General features: G+C 36.6%; 1 protein-coding gene across 14 annotated transcripts in view; it reads right to left on the minus strand.

Annotated features, from left to right (window-relative positions):
* The window catches only part of KMT2C (lysine methyltransferase 2C), a 197,622-nt gene that overhangs the window by 65,939 nt on the left and 110,600 nt on the right, over positions 1-21,083 (minus strand). For 12 of the 14 annotated variants that reach the window (XM_080386936.1, XM_080386931.1, XM_080386939.1 and 9 more), the window contains 7 exons: positions 19,325-19,438; positions 17,755-18,491; positions 8,391-8,510; positions 5,895-6,011; positions 1,912-2,013; positions 1,627-1,731; positions 283-464 (listed from right to left, as the gene is read on the minus strand). In XM_080386936.1, the coding sequence (XP_080243062.1) occupies positions 283-464; positions 1,627-1,731; positions 1,912-2,013; positions 5,895-6,011; positions 8,391-8,510; positions 17,755-18,491; positions 19,325-19,438 (1,477 nt within the window). The remainder of the gene's footprint in view (positions 1-282; positions 465-1,626; positions 1,732-1,911; positions 2,014-5,894; positions 6,012-8,390; positions 8,511-17,754; positions 18,492-19,324; positions 19,439-21,083) is intronic. The other 2 variants (XM_080386935.1, XM_080386941.1) reach the window with 2 other exon arrangements.

Raw genomic sequence — 21,083 nt, forward strand, 5'->3', positions numbered from 1 at the left:
TAAATTGGATTTTCTCCAGTGAAGAGTTTCAAAAGAAAAATTTTATCCACCTCTACCTACATGGTTTTTGGCATGAAGAAACTGCATTAAGAGGAGATAATTTCCCTGTTAAATTGCCAATTGCATGAAACAATTCAAAAGTATTTTGTTTTCTTTGTTTAATACACCTGACAAATACAATTAAAACTTTGTTACGGTTCAATTGACACTGCAAATACAAAGTGACAAAAAGAAACAAGAGAGGCCAGCTGTCAGTATTTCTGACCCCAGGATCAAACACACCATTTGCACTTCCAGCCTCCCTTCGGAACGGTCTGCAGGGGCGGATCTAAGCAGTATGTGTGGTAGCTAATGTCGCAGTCATCACAGAGTAGCAGTCTTCCGGGATCTGTCGCTTTCCCACAGGCTTCGCACACTGTGCACTCCAGGCACCTCCAACCTTTGCTAAGCACCACTTTAGTAATCTGCAAATGGCAAGGTGAAAATTATTTGAAAACTGCTCTATGAAGTGTGATCGTTGTATAAATTAAGGTCTGGCTAGTGGAGCACAGGATGCTCTTCTGTGCACACCACGCACATCACAAGTGGCTGTTTATCAATTAAGACTTTCTGAAGCTTCAATAAATGGCAATGGATTAAACAGAAACTGTAATTGCTGACATCTGATACTGTTCCAGAATATAATTTCTTCAGATAAACTAGCATACCAGAGAACACATACTGCACTGGATCTACATGTAGGACAGTTTACTCTTTATAGGAGTAGCTGGTCCTGTAGGGATGAAGAACACACAGCTGCTTTTTTCAGTTATGTAGTAAAGCTAAAGATTCAGTTCACTACAGATCCTGTACCTTTCCTAAATTACCTGTGATAACCAGTGTTGGGGCTTTAGTTATCTGAAGCAAACAACTGATTTATTGTAATTAATATATAATGTAAGAGTAGTACATAAACACAAAGCCAAATTACAGTTGTATGAAATATGCATATGACATTTTGTAAAGTACATTTCAAATATTTCTGTGATGTTTAAAAAAAGCACCCCACTTCTATGTCGATGTACTTATATAATACACAATAAAGAGCGTATAGCATATATATTGCAGTAAATAGCTTATCATGTGCTTGCTAAGTTATCTGATACCATTCAAATTTAATTTTTACACATTCTCTCCTAGACTAATGAATGTAAAATGTATTAATTAACCACTTCAACTGCTGTCAATTCTGACAGCCAACAGATAAATTGAATCAACTAAACCTTACGCCCCTAGTAAATGAAGATGCAGTATAATTTTTTTCTTTGTTTTTAATTCTGCTTGTATTTAGGTCTTAAGCTTATATCTCAAACTGTTATTTTAACCAACTGCTGGATAATCAGTGCTATTTATGGTTGTGAAATTACAAAAAGGTTAATTTCTCTTGAGGAAATGCATACTATAAAATGACATTTAATTAAAGTCTTTCACAAGTTGCATACAAATAATGGTCACATTAGCTGATGAATATCTAACAAGTTAATGACTCCTCCAATTAACACAAAACCTAAGACAGAGTAGTGCTATTAAAGTACAATACGAAAACAGTGTAATCAAGTAATTTTTTTATGTAACAAAAACACTCACCTTAATACTGACACAGTATGGATGGTAACACTGACCACATTGAGAACAGGCAAGCAACCTGCCCTCAGCACCTTGGCCAAAACTCCCACAAACTACGCACATATCCTGAAATGAGAGAGAAGAGCAGGTTTTCAACACATGCCATCCACTAAATCCTGAAAACATATAACTGTAAAATCCCACTAGCTGGATGTATAATTTAATTCCTAACAAGGACACTGATTTACTTTTTTCTAATTAAAAGCACAGAAAAAAAAATGAAAATAGAGTAACTATTAACCTAACCTGATGGAGAGTGAACTTGTCACTGTTAGAGAAGAGGACAACCGTATTATGCATTGAGTTTTCTTCCTCATCTTTGTTAGATGAAATATCCATAGTTGTGACCTATTAAAAAGAACACAAAACAGAAATAGCAAGCACACCACATTTTCTAAGACATGAGACAAGATGAAACAACCTCTAAATATATTAATTTTTTAATACTACCAGAGAACACAAGCTTTGCAAATATTTATTCATATAGTACAAACTTCATAAAAGCTCCCTTCATCAGAAATTAAATTAATTCACATTTTCACATCAGTATAAGCATCATCACTATTTCAGTCTTACATACACATTCTCTTTCTCTCCTTTGTTCACCTTTTCACATTACCCCACTGCACTTCAAAATGGAAATGGAAGGAAAGAGGTAGTCTAAGAAAAAAAAATATCACTAAGCAGGAATTTCATACTGTGACCAGTCTGCTCTGTCCCCTACACATAAACACTGATGTTATTCTCATTGAAAAGTTAACTGCAGTGACATACTTTTGAGTATTAATTCAAAGAGCAACTGCAGAAATATAATTTGTCCCATATCGCCTAAAATGTGGCTTAGCTAATGTTCCAAGTATGTCAGAAGAATAAGCAAGAGTTCTAAAGTTACAAGAGTTTAGATACTCTTCATAAGCAGATTCTTTATGAGGCTTATCCATCTTGACCATAAAAACCTGCACTGAACTTGAAACAGCTGTTTCAATCTCAATCTATAAGCACTTAATGTCTACAGTTATTCTCCTTTTGATCAAGAGATTGTTACTCTGACCTGCACCTCATTAATTCAGCATATACATGTACATATAGCTTCTCAGGAAAAAAAAACAACCAAGAAAGAACAGAAAAAAAGAAGAAAAAAAAAAAGACTTCAGTGGTGTTCTGACTTTCATGCAAATCTTGCCATGCAGAATTTGCTATCCATGGATTTAAATTAACAGGCTAACTATTCACTCTGAACCAGTAGCAGCCATGGAAGTTTGGAAGATAACAGCACAGAGTTCTATATAAAAGAACAAATATGTGACAGAGAAATGTAACTTTGTTTTAACAGCTGTTCTAATTTTATAAATGTGGATTATTTTAAATACAGTTTAAGTCTTACACAGGTAGTTTTGCTTCAGTAATAATGTAAATAATTTACCAACCCAAACATCAATCTAGAGACAAATGCAAGTATTGTCACAACAGCTAAAGGAGTCCTTCTGAGACGCTATTGCTGAAAATCAGCATTTACTAAGAAACAGCTAAAAAGGGAATATATTGTTCATGTGTTCTAATTATTGTATGTTTGAGAGCACTGCAGCTGTAACTAATTAACAAAAAAACACCTGAAACACCTCTTGATATGTTCAGGGAGAGCTTTTCCCTCACACATATTTCCACAGGTTCCACAAAGTTCTTGGAATTGCTTGCATGTACAGAAGAGCAGAATTTGAAGGATCAAAACCACTGCAACCTTGCTGCTTGCTTAATGCCAGCTGTGACCTAGCTTGGGTTAACCTGTAGCTACCTTCTTCCCCATTCCCAAGATATTTCCACATCTGTGTAGCTGTCCAACTACATGTCCAACAACAAGCTGTCATGCTGAGAAACAATCGGTTTGTGCAAAGGGACTGAAAATACTCCTAATTCAAACATTTACATGGAAAAGGTTGGTCTCCTGGTATTGCTACCTTCATCTATTTACTCTGTCACCAGACAACCACATCTCTGCTCTAGAACTCTGAAGCTGCCATTTAGTTGTCAAGCCAAAGGATGAAATTCCTACAGGAAATTGTTGAGAGCAATGTCCATTTTGTATTTATAGCAACTTACCTAACTCAATTTCCTCTGTTCATATACAAAAAATTTTAAGACTTCGTTCTATAAAACCCAGCTTCTCTTGAAGTACAAATTTGTGATTTGTAACATCAAAATAATTCTGTGAATGCCTCTAATTCATTAAGGTACCTACGACTAGCCTGAGTGGAATTCATGCTATATGTTTAAAATTACGTATTTTCTTATGAATCTTGACCATCCAAAGCCTTAAAAGGGAACAATGACAGAGACCTTTGTTCCTTTTGCAGATCACAAATACCAGAGTACTCCCAGAAATTATTATACAGGCAGCAAAAAGTGGCACAATGCATACGAACTCAAATAGACTGTATGTAAGAACACAAAGTTCTAAAGACAGTCTGAGGAATTACTTCACAAAGACATAAAAACGAGTAAGTCCTGCTCTGAACATAAGGAATAGGGTGCCTCTCAAAATCTGCAGGGCTGACTGATCATCAGACTTTAAAAGAAATGTTCAAAGACAACAAAAAACTATTAATTTTTTGCAGTCCAGATTTCCAACAGTTTTTCATATCAAGATCCCTCTTCTTATGATATGGGGACCAGGACTGTGTAAGATTTAAGAGTTTTAAAAGGACTTCAAGTGCGAAATAGCTTAACTATCAACTGCAGTGAGCAATGACTTGCTTAGAATCACTTCCATGCTTTATGGGAGATGGCTAACGCAACTACCATTTTCTCAAAAGTTTCTAAAGGGAAGCTGTGTACCATCCCACAGAACATGTGATATCTGATCACAACAGGGAACTTGCAGCCGTCTTGATATACCATTTTGTTAGAGTCAAGGAAGCTTTAATTATGGTAGATCATGATCCATCAGGGCTCTCTGAACGAGCCAGCAAGCCTGGGGATAAGTAAGTCTGATTGATGTGACCTAACTACCTTACTAAATTATTTTGGAAAAGTGCTTCATCAATGTTACTTAAAAAAAGGTAAACTGACATAGAATTACACTCCCTATATTGACACAAGACACAAAATAAAAAGTAGAATAAATTATCAGTTTTCTGCATGGGAAAAAGAGTGCTAGTACAAATCTGATAGGGGATGTCTGCTAACAGGCCATGGTGCACATGGTGATCTGAAAAATCAAGTGAAAAATCAAGTGAGAACCAAAGTGACCAAGCTTGCCAACAATATTAAGATACTCAGAGCAATAAAAACCAGAAGGCAACTGTAAAGAACTGCACAAGAACTCAAAAAGCTGAGTGCTTTATGAAGCGCGGATGAAAGTCCACAAAGTAAAAACATGAACCTGACAAAAAGACTGACAAGGATGATCAAAAACATGGAATAGCTTCCACACAAGGAACAACTCAAAATACTAGAATTCTCCAGACTAGCTAGGAAAGAAGGGAAGGGAAAGGAGGAGAAATGATGGAGATCTATAGAAACTGGGTGGCATGGATGAAGAAGGTGCATGGAAAACAAGTCTCCACTGCCTCTTCTGTAAGAGTACTTAGGGGCAGGCAATGAAACCAGCAGGCAGCAATTTAAAACAATGGGCTGATGAGCTGTAGAACTAAAAAAGATTAACATGGTTTTCAAAATTTTTAAGTGAATAGGCAAATTCATGAAAGAAAGCTCCAACACAGGCTGCCCACGACAAAGATGCTACCTCCTGTTCAGCAAGTCCCCAACCACAAACGGTTGAAGTGCCTCATTCTCTAAGCCTCTTGTGTTTCTGCACTCTTCCCCCAGCACTCTATTTTGGTCCCCCAAGTGGAAGAACCTCTAGTCTGATCTGCTATGGCTGCTGCTACATTCTTATGTACAAACCTTGCTCTCCCCTTCTGTGTTGTTCCCCTGAGTGCTGCTTTTATCCAGCGTGTTTTCCACCTAAGGAAATGGAAGGAGTACTCTTAAGACTCCCAACCGTTGTCCCTTTAAGTGGCAAAGAGCAGCATAAAATTGCTTCAGGTCCATTAAGCTGCAGTGCTCTAGTTCTTCAACACAAACACTTAGTAACAGCCAGGCTTTAACAAATACCTCTGCTTTTTAGTGCTCTTCCGTTTTATATAGTATTCTAACACAAGAATTGTACGTTAATAAAAATTATGTTATATTAACAGACTGTAATATGACTTAAAAATACATGTTCTTACCCCTGGAATGACTACAGTTCCAACTCCATTCTTCAGTTTTGATCTACCTCTGCCACCTCTTCCTGAAAGACCTGCACCACGTGGCCTCCGCTTCCCTGGGAATCCTGATCCACGGCCCTATTCAATATAAGATAACAATTTAAATGCAACCTGGAGTTCTTTTCGTATATGGGGTTCAAACTTGTTCAATGCATCTAGGGAAAAACATAAGCAAAAAAAACACCCTATGACTTCCAGCAAGTATGAGCACACTAGGCCACAGTCATTAAGTCACCACATAAATCATGAAATACCTTTAACTACTTACATGACATAATATGATCACCTTTATCACCAGTTAGAAAGCAGCCAAACCCAGAAACTTTAATTTTCTGCTCAGGAGTAACTGGAAATATGGAAACATCTTTTTTTTTTTTCCACAGTTGTAAAGTACCCAGAATAAGTATCCTCTATTCTATGATCCTTCTTCTTTTCTTTTTAGTCAGCTCAGCACTCATGGGACTTCTGAATTCTGGACACCTGATTACTTGTAATCATATATACTTTTTTCTTATGCTATGAATGATCACGGAAAAAGTGGAATTTATTAGGCTCAATGCCGCTCCCAAAGCAAAGCAGGAGCTGGCTCCACAGAACTCTCTTGATACAGCAGATAGAGAGTTATTTTTATATTAATAATATCAATTACACACTGGTCAACATTCCTCATAATATGATGGTTTCTTATAAAATATCCACTTATTTTTCTCCCTTCCTTATTTTAGATGCAGACGCGATTGCAGTGTTGTGTGCTCTAGAGTATTCACAGTATGTTCAACTACAATTAACTGTGAAAAAGCAAGTATGTGTTAATAATAATTACCTGATATTCATACTGTGACTTAGTTTGAATTTAATTTTTTATTTTTTTCTTATTTAAAAATGGACTAAAACCAAAGAGGATCCCTAATCCTCCCAGTGAGAAAAAGAACATTCCCTAAGTTTTGGCTGGTATATCAGACACCTTTAAAAGAAGTTTCAGAGCCTCTGGTTTGTATAACTGGTGGCAATTATGGTATATACTCAAAAAAGCACCTTTCCTACTATGAAATAAGCGATGAGATTATTGATTGCATTTCAAATTTGTGGATAATCTCGGCTCCTCATAAAACCCAACTCCATCCACAGAGTATCTAGACATGGTGCCTATATCCAAACGTTTGTGGGAAACTACTTTTAATACCAAGGCAAAACATTTACTCAATAGAACAGTGTTAACAGAACCACAAAGCTCCTTAGGGACAGTGTCACCAACAGACATCAACAGTCTTTACTGATGGAGACAGGAGTTCCTGGGTGGAAAGCAGCACTATGGGCTCAGTATTACCAACAGTATTTTCCCATTTCAAAGAAGATATGAAAGTTTATGTTCATAATTAAAAGGGAGAACCCAAGCATCCCAACATTAGAATTTTATTAACATCCATCTATTAATGGAAAGAGAAATCAAACTGACTTACTCTTACCCAACGAGGTAATGTAACACAATGCTATTTTAGGAAGTGAAAGGAAGGATGCTACTGATGGCTGAAGTTATTTATATGTACTAAGGTGAAACAAAAAATATTGTCCTTACATATATATGGAGTTAATACATATGCACACACAGGACATACAAGCATCAATTTTTAAGATGTAAACTCTTCTAGCATGTTTCTTATTTTGTCTGTTTCACACCAGGTATCAGTATTGTTATTTTCACACAGCTAGTAACAGGCATAAGCACATACTTGTATAAATGTTAATGCTGAACATTAAGCTGAAAATTAATGCTTGAAGCAGCAAAGCTAAGCTAATGTCAAATTAAAATAAAATTAGCATGAGAGTTAAAGTGAGATGAAAATAAATCATTGGGAAAGTACAGCGATTTGTCAGAGTCCCGTCATTTAGCTTTTTTGCCTTTATTTAAAAATAGTAATTCCACCTTGTTTCTTCAGGTGTTTTTAATGGTAAATGTCACTGTGGATACAAGCTTTGGTCCATCTAATCAGGTAGGAAAGTTGTTATTTATTCCCCCATAAGCTAAAAACAATGTCACTTTGAATCCACTCAGCAAGATTTCTCCACAGCAACAAATCCAAGCCACCATTCAGACCCTTGCTCCTTTCTGTGCCTGGCTTACCTTACTGCCAGTCTTAAAGACATTTTCCTTCTCAGGTAATTTATTTTGACAGCTACATAAAGCCAGCCACAAAAAGTCAAGTACTCAACACACACAAAAACCTGGTAACACAAACTATTCCTTAACATTGAAAATCAGGGCAATGCCATCGTTCTGTACACTCTGGAAAGCATACATTTTTTAACCTGAAAGCTCCAGAGTTTCAGTAATTTTTCAAGGCCTTAAACAGTATTAGAATGGAAGATTAATTCAGTTGTGAGATAGAGAATTTCATCACTAGTCTCTACAACAGAAAGATAGCAACGGATACATGAAAATAAATTCAAATTATTTACCACTTTGATGCTCCAAATGGCACTGCCAGGAAGCTGTCTGGATTTAAAAATGTCCCGACCTTCTGAAATGTCTGGGGACCAGGAAGGTGGGCTGACTGTATTATTGGTACTCCAAGCCCCCTAGGATACGGTAGGTGAGAAAATAGATGTATAAAACTTCGCAACATAAAAAAAAGGGAAAAAAAATAAAGAAAAAAGCAAGCAACAAAAAAAAAATCTGAAAAGCAAAGCACATGCAGGCATAGGCATTTATATGTTAAGTAGTAAATTAGTTCACTGAGTGAGAAGGTGGGAAATTTTTAGGTTCTCATCAAAACATACACTAGAATAAATATTAACCTCCAGCTGATGGTTAAGTACAATAAAATGAGTTCTATAAACAAAGCATAATACAAATTGACAGCAAGCAATCATAACAACAACAAATTATATCCCTGTATCTTATTGCATCAAAGTAAGAAGACAGTAGTTTGCGATGATAACATCCCCTTTTACACTTCATATCACATTTTTAAAGAACAGATGGCCTTAGTCGACTTTTGAGTCTAAATTTCTGACAATCACAGCAACAACAAATTTGAGAAGTGTATGAAACAAATATATAAATAAACCACTGTAAAAAAGAAAAGAAAAATAGCCATGGTAATTAAGAATCTCTTTTCTGCAAGTTTACCACAAATAAACCATTATAAAACTCCACTACTAAGTTTTTTTTCAGACCAGTGTTTTCATGTTACCCTGCATTATCATATTTTAATACGTTATTATATACATGTAATAATATACAATCACATGGTATACCTACAAACTCCTTTTAACTAACTGATTGTTACCCCTATTTATACAGTTCATATTGTGGTGAGATATTGTACAACTCTGTGAAGAAATATGGCAAAACAAGAAGAAAATGCTAAGCCGGACAAGAAAAAGAACAAACGCTGAAGTCCCTCATAGACATTAAAATCTGTGGAAGACCTTCTTGAAACCCGAGTTTCTGCAGGAAATACCTGCAGAAGACTGCAGGAGATACCCATCATCAGTAACTTCATTGTACATTTACACATTAGAATAGTTAAAGGATAACATGTTTTCCTAATTCTTAGTTTGTGAGAGTAAGAAATAATGAATACCAAAGTAAGAAGTAAAACAGATGAAAAAAAATACAGGTTTACCTTCTCGGGAATGACATTCAGCAGTAGAATCTCAGGGAAGAAATGGAATAACCTCACGCATACTAACAGTCCCAACTGTTCACACATGTATAACCACTCACATGGGCAAGCCCAAACACATTTACACCTTCGAATATTGGTCCATACAGTAATAAGCATTAAGAAAACCGAGGCAGCTTCGCAAAATGTTATTGTTTCTGAAATGCAATATTCTCCATCGAGAATGCATGGGAAAGTTTCTTTGGGGTCAACAACTCATCAAAACACACACTCATCTCAGCCTGTAAATAGGGATTTTGCTAACAGCTGCACTGACCGAAAATAGGGCCACCCCTCAACGGATTTCAGGATGACAGGCAAGACCTCCCTGAGCCAGGTTAGCTCAATCTGCTGATGAAGGTGAGTATGAGCCAACATCTCGCTTAGCCTCAAGGAGATGAAAAAGAGCTCATATGACACCTGCTTGCAGAGCTGGGTAAGCAGTAACCTACAGCTGCTCTGACAGCTCAGTATTCAAACTGGCACAACAGATCCGAAAGAAAAAGTTTGTTAGTAACCTAGAAGCCTAATTACGGATAAAAGTTACATTTAAAAAATGCCAACATTGTCCAAGCACTGCAACCCACCACGTAGAAATAGTGGAATTCAGTATAAATCTGCTTTCTAGGAGTTTAGCTATTCTTGCATGGGAAAGGGAGTATGGACAACATAGCACCAAAAAAAAAAAAAAAAAACCAACAAAAAAAACCAGCAAAACAGCACTTTACAATTCTACCCACACAAGGCAGTAATTAGACACACAACCTACAAATTGCTTAGTGTCCAAAAGACTACCTGTGTGTTTTCAACTGCCCATCATTGTCTCCCCTCTGCCAAGGTGCTTCCAAAAAATATTCTAGCTGAACTGCTAGAGCGCTCACCTGCACTTGGGTTAAAGTGAGCATGTTTGATTAAACGGCTCAGATTGTAAGATTTTGTTACCCCAGTTTTTTGCTTGACTTCAGTTAAATGGTCATCATGCAGACAACTCAGCAGATTAAAAGGATCAGTAACCTCTAACAGGAGTAGTGTTGTGCAGGAACCTTCTGCACCTGCAAATCCCAAGAACCCTGTTCACATCGAGGACGTAAGGGCATAATATTCGTGACAGACATAACATGGGCACAACCGCACCGTATCAGAAACAGGGGGGAAAGGAAGAAAGCAAATTTCCATGCAAATGGAGGTTTGATACACCTGACCCAAACCCGTTCCTGCAGTGACACTGCTGAAACACACGTCACCCACTACCTGTGCTGAACCACCCAGGCTCCCTACATGCTTAGCACAGAGAAACTGGCGCTTGCAGAGGGCAACTTGGAAGGCGTGACATTAGTCTCACCCTGCACACCCCTAGTTCTCTCCAGCAACTCTTAACGGGAACCTCGAGGTGACTACAGCAGATTGTCCACACTGCAGGTATCTGTGGTTGGGTGAATCCCCCTCCCTGAGCCCACAGCAAATTCCGCCGGGCATAGATGGTATAACAAAATCAGACTTCAGTCTTGCCAAGAACATCGCAGGTCATGAATCACTCCTCTGTCAAAACCTCATGATTTTACTAAGCACTGTTAAACTAGCTAGCAACTACAGCAGCAGGTCTGTGGCAATACGGTATTTACCTTTACTATGTTAGCCATATTTTTAACTTCAAAGAACATTCCATTGTAGCAAGATAAAGTTAAAATTTTCATTGAATTTTAGTTCCAGTTTCCCTATATTTCTAAAATTCTTAATGCATTTAGTAACTGTTCTTGTAATATGCACAACACGAAGGAAATTGTGTATCGTGGAAATAATTTTTACATCAGTCTGTAAAGGGAAGCAGCATGCTGGCTAAGGGTCAAATTCAAGTGCTCAAACATGTTAGAAATACTTAATGAACAACTAAAACTACCTGCTCTTATTTGGGGAATACAAAATTATTTTCCTTTTAAGAAGAACCACTTCTGTAGTGATTAAGCACATTCAAAAGATGAAAAAGCTAATAGAACATTAAATCAAAATACTCAGTCTTGCAAAACAAAATGTATTGTATGTGATTCATGAGCCATATTGTTAAGAATTAGATTAGAAATTTAACCCAAGTTTTATTGTAGATCAGAAACATTTGAATTCTCGGTCAGATAAACTTAATTAAAACCACACATTTCTACAATACTATGAACAAATGAATTACAACAAAGAGATGCATTAATTGTATTTTGGCTTTTAATTAATGCCTATTACTACACAACACTGAAGAGAAAGTTCTATTCAGTTCATTTACATCAGAACCATGGCAATAATTATGTACTGTGAGAGAAACAGGAAGTTCTAATTCTCCATCATATTCTTGAGTCCTCAAAATTGAACAACACAGCTGCAAGTAAATTATAACAAAAGGAAACCCGATGTCAGCAAGGGTCAGGAGATCTCACTAAATTACCACTGTGTTCAGCTGCTTAACGCTTTATGAAATCTACTGCATTCAAAATGCACAAAGCTGGGTTTGCAATTTAATATTTAATGTAATTTTAGGGTTGTGAACAAAATTAAATCAGTTCAAAATGCAGGTCCCCTCATTAAAAAAAAAAAAAGTTACAAAACCTAATCCTTGACAAAGACTTCCCCCCCCATCCCCAACACCTACCACTACAACAACATACTTAGCGGTACCATGTAATTGAAGACAACAAAAAATACCCAAGATACATAATGCCCAATGTGGATCTGAACCCATCATGGTGCTTTGTATTTTTCAGTGTCATTTCAGAAAAATCTCTTAAAACATCCAGGAATATGTAGTGAGCTGTGTAATAGCTGTGTAATCACCAATATCTTCATGATGAAAATTAACTACCCCTAATCATAGTATTTTCTAAATAATACTTACAGTATAACAAGAACAGTAGAAGGTTATTATTTTCTGGTCAGTATTATTCTACAGACCATTCTCAACTCTTTACCTACCACTCTTACAATGCCGTGTATGTTGTAATGCCCTCCATCTACTGACTTCATACTATGCCTTCCTATACTGTGCTAGTACTTTGCTGCAGTACACAGTGCTGTAGCAAAAATAACTATTTCAGATTTGTTAAATTCTGACAGAATACACGCAATACCATTTAAAGTATACCTCCACAGAAAAGCACACCCATTCTCCCTGTGATTTATTTCAAACTAGATATACATCAGATTAGTGATTAATATACTTACATGATAATTTCTTTTAAGACTATTACTTCAGAAAAAAGAAATATGAAAAGAGAGGTCCTACCGCTGGCATAAATTTGCAGTTTATAGGCAAGGGTGGAGAATCTGCATATTCCACAGAGAAAACACTTTACTGGCACAACTCTTAAGGGCAGCACTGTAAAAACTTTATCACACTGGCAGCTACTAGGGAGTATCTCTGATCTACAAACAATTAAATTTTGGACATATTTGAAAGCAATTTGCCTCCCCTAGGGAGTAGGAGAACAGAAACAGAAAAGAGAGAGCTCATGGACCAAAACCCATGGGAAGTTGTTGAGATGCTGGGCCTGGCAGATAGAGGGGCTCTCTCACTGGGCTGGATGCAGGCTATCCTAACAAAACACTGTCAGTAGAAGAGCACCTTACTGACAGGAGTTCTTATGCTGACACAAAAAAAAAAGGTTTTCCACACTCTCCAAAGTGGATTAAGCTTGTACCAGCCAAAGTAATTCTTACCAGTATAACCGTACCTACACATTAATTTATACATAGCTCCCCTTGTGTTTAGAAGATGGATTTTCTCCTGTTGCTGTCACCACCCCTCTCCCCCCTAGCATTTTTGCAGACATTGCTACTTTGGTTAGAAGCAACACCAATACTGCAGCCCTAGAAGGGATTTCTTAAGCAGAATATTATCTTCACTGTTTGTGAAATGGGCTTTAGTCCTTACAAAATAGGACTGATGTAGTGGTGTTGCGGACACATCACTAAATCCTATTACAAATTCAAACTACGACAATACAGGAAATCATTTCAGATCATGCATAACTTTGTATTCAATAGTAATGAGTAATTATTCAAACATATCTTATTAGCAATCGTATTAATAGATTCTGAAGAAAGGGATAATAGTTCATACTACTGCCCAACACAATACATCAAATTTAACAAAAACAAATCCAAATCAGAAACTATTCCTTACATGGATTCCCCTGAATCCAGTGAAACATGTGTCTTATAAAATTGAGAAGCAATATATCCAGGACACAGAGATTTTTTTTTTCCTATTCTTTCTATGAAATTCATAAACCCATTGCAAGGTTGTTTGTTTTCTTTTCTTTTTTTTTTTTTTTTTTTAACAGGGACAGGACATTCCAACAAGGTAAACTACATATTATAAGATTTCAATCTTCCAGGAGAAAGTGAAGTATATTGCCATCTGTGGAAACTGGTTAACATTGGCTTGTCTTTGGGGTCCACAGAGTAACCAGATTCTTTACGAAGTACCTATTTTAATCCTGCGCAGTCCTGCCCAAGCAAACTAGCTCTGTAATGACAGTTGTTTGTGCAACAAAAGAAAGCAGCTGTGAAGCCAATGGTAGCTTCACCAAGTATAGGAGCCACAACCTCTTTAATCAACAAAACTAATCCGATCCTATTTGTGTAACTTTTCTCTCTTATTTCACTGCTCTCTAAGAAGTGTTGCCAAGAACTCATGCAGCTGTAAGGTACTATTTCTATTGCATAACCCAGGACCTGACATGAAGTGACACAACAGCAATATGTGTTATTTTTTAAACAGAAAGTAACGAGCCTCAAACCCATAAAATTAACCTGCTTTTGAGAAGGCAAGATTCCTCTTTAGCGACACCCCGCAAAGACCCACACATGACCTGGTTTATACTGAACTGCTATGCCTGCAACTTCATAGAAACTCTTTTTTCCTCCAGAATGGCATTCCCCGCTTTTTACTTGTTTTGGATCAACATGAATACCTTGAGACAAACAAGTACTGAAAACACTGTGTTAGACTAAAATGTTCTAAATTATATCCCTTCTTCAGTGGTGGGGCCACACTTGGCACGGAGAGTAAGATGGAACAGCAGAAAGCAGCATTTTTCTCAGCCGCCATCACCTGCCCAGTACGATGCTCTCCTTAAACCAGAATTGGGAGAAAACATCCATTTCAAAGTGTCTGTAGAGTATGACACAAAGAAACAACAGGTCTTAATTCTCTGGGTTTTATACGTGGTGAAAACCTGCTGCCTTCAGACCTGCCCCAAACTGTTGCGTAAATAGAAACCAAACAAGACCCTGGCACGTGCAAGTGCCTGGAGAGCACTGATGGCTGGCAAGAGATCATCAGAAGGAAGATTACAGTTACAGCTATGAGATTCCTTCCTTCTTTTGCCAATTTATGAATCAGTTTCTAAAATCACATATAATGAGTTGATTATAAAGGCATATATAGGGCTGCTGGCACAAATATCAAAAAAAGATAGCATCTTTTTCTCCTGAGAACCAGAACAAATATTAACAAAAATCACCATATGTAAAATGCACTTTTTAAGATTACATAAATTGAGCACAATTAGATAAAAATGGGAGGTGCTCTTTGACAATCAAATATATTTAGAGGCTTCTGCTCCTCTGCACAGCTCTCAATTTGAAGTACACAACTGTTCAAAAATGTAAATATTTACAGCAAAAATAATAATTAAAACAAAACAAAACACGAACCTAAACCAATTTCTATGTGCAATCCAAAGGCTGAAACATTTAAAACACATGCTTTACCCATTGCGGGTTTGTCTGATTACATCTTGCTCAAAAGGAAAACACCCACCTGTAACTGGACATTTATTTCTACATCTCTTACAGTCTACAGACCAGGACTGAACAGATTTCAGTCCCTCAGCAAAGGCCCACAGTAAGATGCTAACATGGCTAACTTACAGCACTGGAGAGAATTTTGTCACTGTTTAAGGCATATATATATGTATTTCCGCAAATACGATCTACACCTTACTGCACAGTGACCCAGAAAAATCTAACTGCAGCAAAATAAACACAGAATTCCCAAACTGTGTGGGAACCGAAGTAAGGTCACAATAACAAAGTTGCATTTAGAAAACATTTATTATATACAAGCTTTTTCTCTTTTTTTTAAAAAAAATACACATTAACTACGGGTAGCAGACTTTCATCCTTCATGTCCACCATGTAAAATCACATGAACAGAAGTAAAAACTGACTGATGAAGAGTCTGAAAAAGACCCCCAAGCCCATATGCCAGCAAGCTAGTTAAGCTGAATTTAGATTACCGGTAGAAGGTGAGGAAAACAGTCCGTATTTATCACTAATCAAGTATCCACAGGGTTCTTGTTTTTTTTTTATCAATCCTTCTCAAGACAATTTTTCACTGACTTCCACAAGGTGCTAATACTGAATAAACAATGGAAAGGGAGAAAGTGTACTGGGACTTAAAGTATGCCCATGCTTTTCTCACCAGAAAATTGCTGTTTGTTTCACAAAAGTTCCATCTTGATAAGTGTTTGAAGTGCAAGACAAAGATAGTCCGAATCAAAAGAAACCCTCACAGACTTCCAACACAATTTTACAAGACAGAACATGAATTTCACAAGTAGCTTGTCCAGTTCTACAACAGGTACTGCTAAGCTGCTAAGTACCTCTTTATTTCAAAATATAATTTGCAAACTGTTGAACAGATTATATTGATTTAGCATCACAGCTAGGATTTTGTGTTACACCTGACTTCTAAACAGTAGTTCAACTCAGTTTTATTTGCCTTAGTCACACCACATAGTAAGAGTTTAATGTCTATACTCTATTGTACAAAGATGTTACTTTTACAGATGAGGATTTTTGCTTTTTCAGATACGTATCTATTCTGCTACAGGCATTTACAGTTGGGGTCAGTTTTCATGTTTTCCTTAATGGGTTCTCTTTGGTGGTTAACTAATTTTATTACCAGTCTCATGATGCTGGTTCCCAGGCAGAGCAGGGGCAAATTGCACAGAAAAATAAATATAACTCTTACTGGAACATGAAAGAAGACAAATAAACCTCCCCAACAAAAAAAAACTGAATTCATTTTAGACTGTGTAAGAACCCCACCCGTTTTCAATGTGCATGATAAGCTAAGAAAAGAAATTTAATTTTTAAGATGCTACAGAGTATTAAGAAAAAATATTTTTATACATGTCTGTATATGACGGTAAAAAAACACTCCAGTGATACTCTAAAACTTTCCAAATTTAATTTCTCATATTATGTCTGTTGCCTTTATTATATACTTTTAACCTTTTCAGAACGCTCTCTCATATCTTTTCCTAAGAAACAAGAATTTTGAACCTTTAGGTAACAATTAAAAATAGAATTGTGCAATATATAAAAAGCTTTCTTAACACTAAGTTCACAAAAGCACGAAATCATCAACCTAAAAGTCCCAAAGACTAAAAATAAATTGTGATCAGAACAGAAATGAAACCCTGATTTGTCACACTGACATATATTTTGTATAGAATTTTGTAAACACAAAATAAATACTACAGATTGAGGAACCATTTTCACCACAACTATGTGACTCAAATAGAGAGCACGATGTTGCAGAAAGGGAAAGACTTAAGGATTCTTTTCACTTATCAAACTTAATCCTTGTCAAACCACAGATCTGTACCAGACAGTCCTTGCAAAGTATTTGCTAATGCAACAAAACCACAAAATTATTTACAACACCAATAAAAATGTCTGTCAAGAAAATATCGGGCAGAGTAACATAAACAGAGTTGTAGCACATTTTTCTATAAAGCCCATTTAAGAAATTTTAACACACTTTGAAAGTACTAGGCAAAATAAATGCATATATGAAAAATATTAAGAGGTAAGTTAAAAGGCACAGCATTGCGTATATCTGCATTTGTAGCGCATGTATGAAAAATATAACAAACTGTCTTTTATTTTGCTGTAAGCCTAAGCTGAAAGAAACTTTAATTCTCACTACCTTAATGATGTCTGACCTTTCAAATTACTTCCTCAAAGAAATAAACCACACATTCACTTAGGAGAATAAATGCATATTATATTCTAGAAAATATATCAATTTAACACATTATACTGAAATTTAAATGGTGTGCTTCATAAATGTATAATGAAACAGTCTACATGCTTACCTGTCTTGATCTGGGTCTTCCAGGAGAAAACTTGCGTTTGGTGATGGCTGGTTTTCCCATGCCAATTTTTGGAGTGACTGATATGTAAGTTGTTGGGAGAGCACTTCCAGCAGTGGACGGCAATGCTGGGGGCTGGCTGTGCTGTACATCTTGTGCAGAATGCGAGTCTAGTGAAACATCTGGCGAGGAAGACACATTTGTCTTGCTTATATTAACTGATGGGGAAAGTGAGGGGTAAGTCTCAGCTGGTGATTTTATGGGTTTGTCTCCAACTGGTGAACTATTTGCAACACCTTCATTTGCAGAAGCAGTTTCTACCTCTGGAAGAGCTGGTGTTTCTGACTTGTCATGAGTTTCTCCTTTTTCTGCATCTTTTTGCACTTTTATTATTTCCAGTTGTTCTATAGGGATACAAATATCTCCTTTACTTTCAGTCTCCTGTATTTCTGGCGTCATAGTTATGGTCTCAGGTACTGAAGACAGAGACCGAGAGTCTCCTGTGGATACTTCTAACACCTCCACACTACCTTGTGGCAGCTGTGTCTCTTCCACTTGTTTGTCTAACTCCTGCTGTATTACAGCTTGAACACCTTCCATCACTTCCATCATTTTCTCAGTCTGACCATCACCAGATACTGGTGTCTTTTTAGGAGACATTTCCATTTCAGCTGAATTAATTTCAAGAGAGACTTCCGTTTCCAGTTGTGTGGTCTTTTCTTCTGGTGATATGCCTGTAACTAAGTACAACCATATTAAAGGCTCAGTGTGAAAAAAACCAAACTTACACAGGCGTACCGATCAACAAGTATACTGGGTACACATCAAGTACACCAAGTACGTATCACTTTACTTAAGTGAATTTAATACGTAGCTTAAAATATACTTCATAAATATCTATCTTTGTACCTATTCTTTTCTTTGGCTGGTATTTCATGTGTGATTGGTAAGATATTTATTCCAGGAACACAAATGATCAGCTACTGCATCACAGCCTGTCTGGATGAGCACACTTCTTTATTAAAAAAAATAAATCATCTTTTATTTACAACAGGAAAAAAGAAAAGAAGAAATTCTTAACCAAAGATACTTGTGTTCTACGAGTTGCAACCAGAAAGCACATAAACTGGAAAAGTTCTACAGTACGCCCCAAAACACACCAGGGGAAATTAATCCAATCTAGTTATTTGCAACTACAAACAAAAAAGACTTGAAGAGAAAGTGTGACTGTATTTGAATAGCAACAAATAGTGTTTTTTCTATAAGCCTCCAGTGTACAAAAGAATTTAACTATATTTCCAGCTTTTGGAGAAAGTCGATTCCACCAAAAAAACTAAAACAACTTTCTCCTACAAAAACATTCTAAAGACTACATTTGCCTTCAATAAAATAGTTCTTCAGCAAAAAAAGTTAATTCTCTTGCTTGAGAGTTCAGATAAAAGAACTGATGCAATTTGTATCCTACTGCTTTCCAGACACTTTTTCCTCTTAAATTTATAAAGTACCACAAAATTTACTGAATAGAAGAGGGTTCTGTACTGGCATTTTCCCCAACCGCAAAACTCTTTCTTACCATCTGTGATGCATCCAACAGCTGATTCTTCACCAGGGCCATCACCAGTAATGGGTTGTTCCTGAAATGTCACATCCTCTCCACCACTTTCCATTTCCATTTCATTTGTACAAGCTTAAGAAGAGGCAAAGAATCAAAATTGGTATCAAAATCGGTATTACGTTTATTCTATTACTTTGGCATCAGTAGTTGCTGTCACTGTTTCACCTCCTAGCTAAAGAAAAGGGTATTACAATGGGATGGGAGTTAGGTGAAATCAGGACAACGAGAAGGTTAGGGAGACTATGTAGTACTCCTTAAAGATTAAGAGCCTTTTTCGCATTAATACTGAAGCTGTTTTATACCTTTCAGACAGTGAAAAAAATCTGTAGAGCAGTTACAGACACTTAATTGTGAAAATGTAAGTTACACAGTCACAGACTTTTGCATTACCTAAGCAATACAAAAAAGACTTTTCTCAAATTCCAGTCTCTAAATTCAACAGAACTTGTAGCCTGAAGGCTTCTAATTTTTATACAAATACTACAACAACTTATGGCATAGATACGAGGTCCCATTCTACTATTCAGCACTTGGAACACTGATTTTCAACCTACCTGTTTAACAACACGAAAACTAAATTTTGGTACTTTAGAACTAGGATACCTTAACCTGTGAGTTCCTCCTATTAAATAAAAGAATTTCCATGGAAAAAGTGCTATTGAGCACTTCTTTAGCTGACAGTATCGTTGTAGAGCACAGAAACAGGAAATACTTATTTTTATTTTCTTTATGTAAAAGCTTTTTCAGTTAAAGAAAGTCATTAAAAATGCACTAGACAAAGTAGAAGCAGGAAAACAAAATACATAGTAAGCATTAACTCAGAAGGAACTGATCCTCCACAGATGTTAGCACAAAAAAAAAAGTCAACCGAATATAGCTTTCTGCTCAGGAAAGCCTCTTCAAAGTTCAAAAACCCAGGAACTATTAGGTGATGCTACTTTTAGCACCTAAAAACTGCTCTCAGACTCTGCCAACTTTAAAGTGATATTTTAAAGTTTGAGGAAATGATCATTTAGATTGGCTCCAAATCTGATTTTGATGTACAAAAGTGCTCTCCTGGGTATAAAACACTGCATGACTGTACTGATGTAACAGCTCCAGATTACTCCTAGTAGTTGAGATGACAGTCCTGTTCCTCCTTGGGGAGAAGAGTATTCTTGTCAATGCCTCTACTAGCTAGAAATCCTAACAGAAGTATTACTTAAAACTTAAGCCTTTCAAATAAACCTGTTACTTTTTTAAAAGGGTTTTCAGAGGAAGACTGAAAATTATACCAGTGTGAGTTTTGGATATTGCTTGGACATTGTCCTAAATGTTCTAAATACACTGCCTGAGAGTCCAACAGCCTCTACTAACCTTTCAGAATGGAAGTGATCTTCAAAGGCTGAAGCCACCACCCTTTCTAACTCTGTGTGTGTGTTCACTGACAGAGGGGTTCTGCTCATTTACATACATTTACCTACTGTCACTGCCCTCCAGGATCCTCTTTTTCATCATTTCTTTACTGCTTGTGAGAAGTATGCACTTACGTGTACAGGCTAACATCAAAGAGAATGACTTGTTTACACAAAACATCAGTTTGAACACACAAAAATTAAGAGCTTTGTTGTAGTCTAACACTTCCCCTTTCCAGTCAAAAATTATCTGGCTTTTGAAAACACAGATACTTATGCAACGGAACTATCAATTTCCTTTAACAAAAGACCAGTGCACAAGC

Source organism: Falco punctatus (assembly GCF_963210335.1).
Source record: "Falco punctatus genome assembly, chromosome: 4".
NCBI classification, from domain to species: Eukaryota; Metazoa; Chordata; class Aves; order Falconiformes; family Falconidae; genus Falco; species Falco punctatus.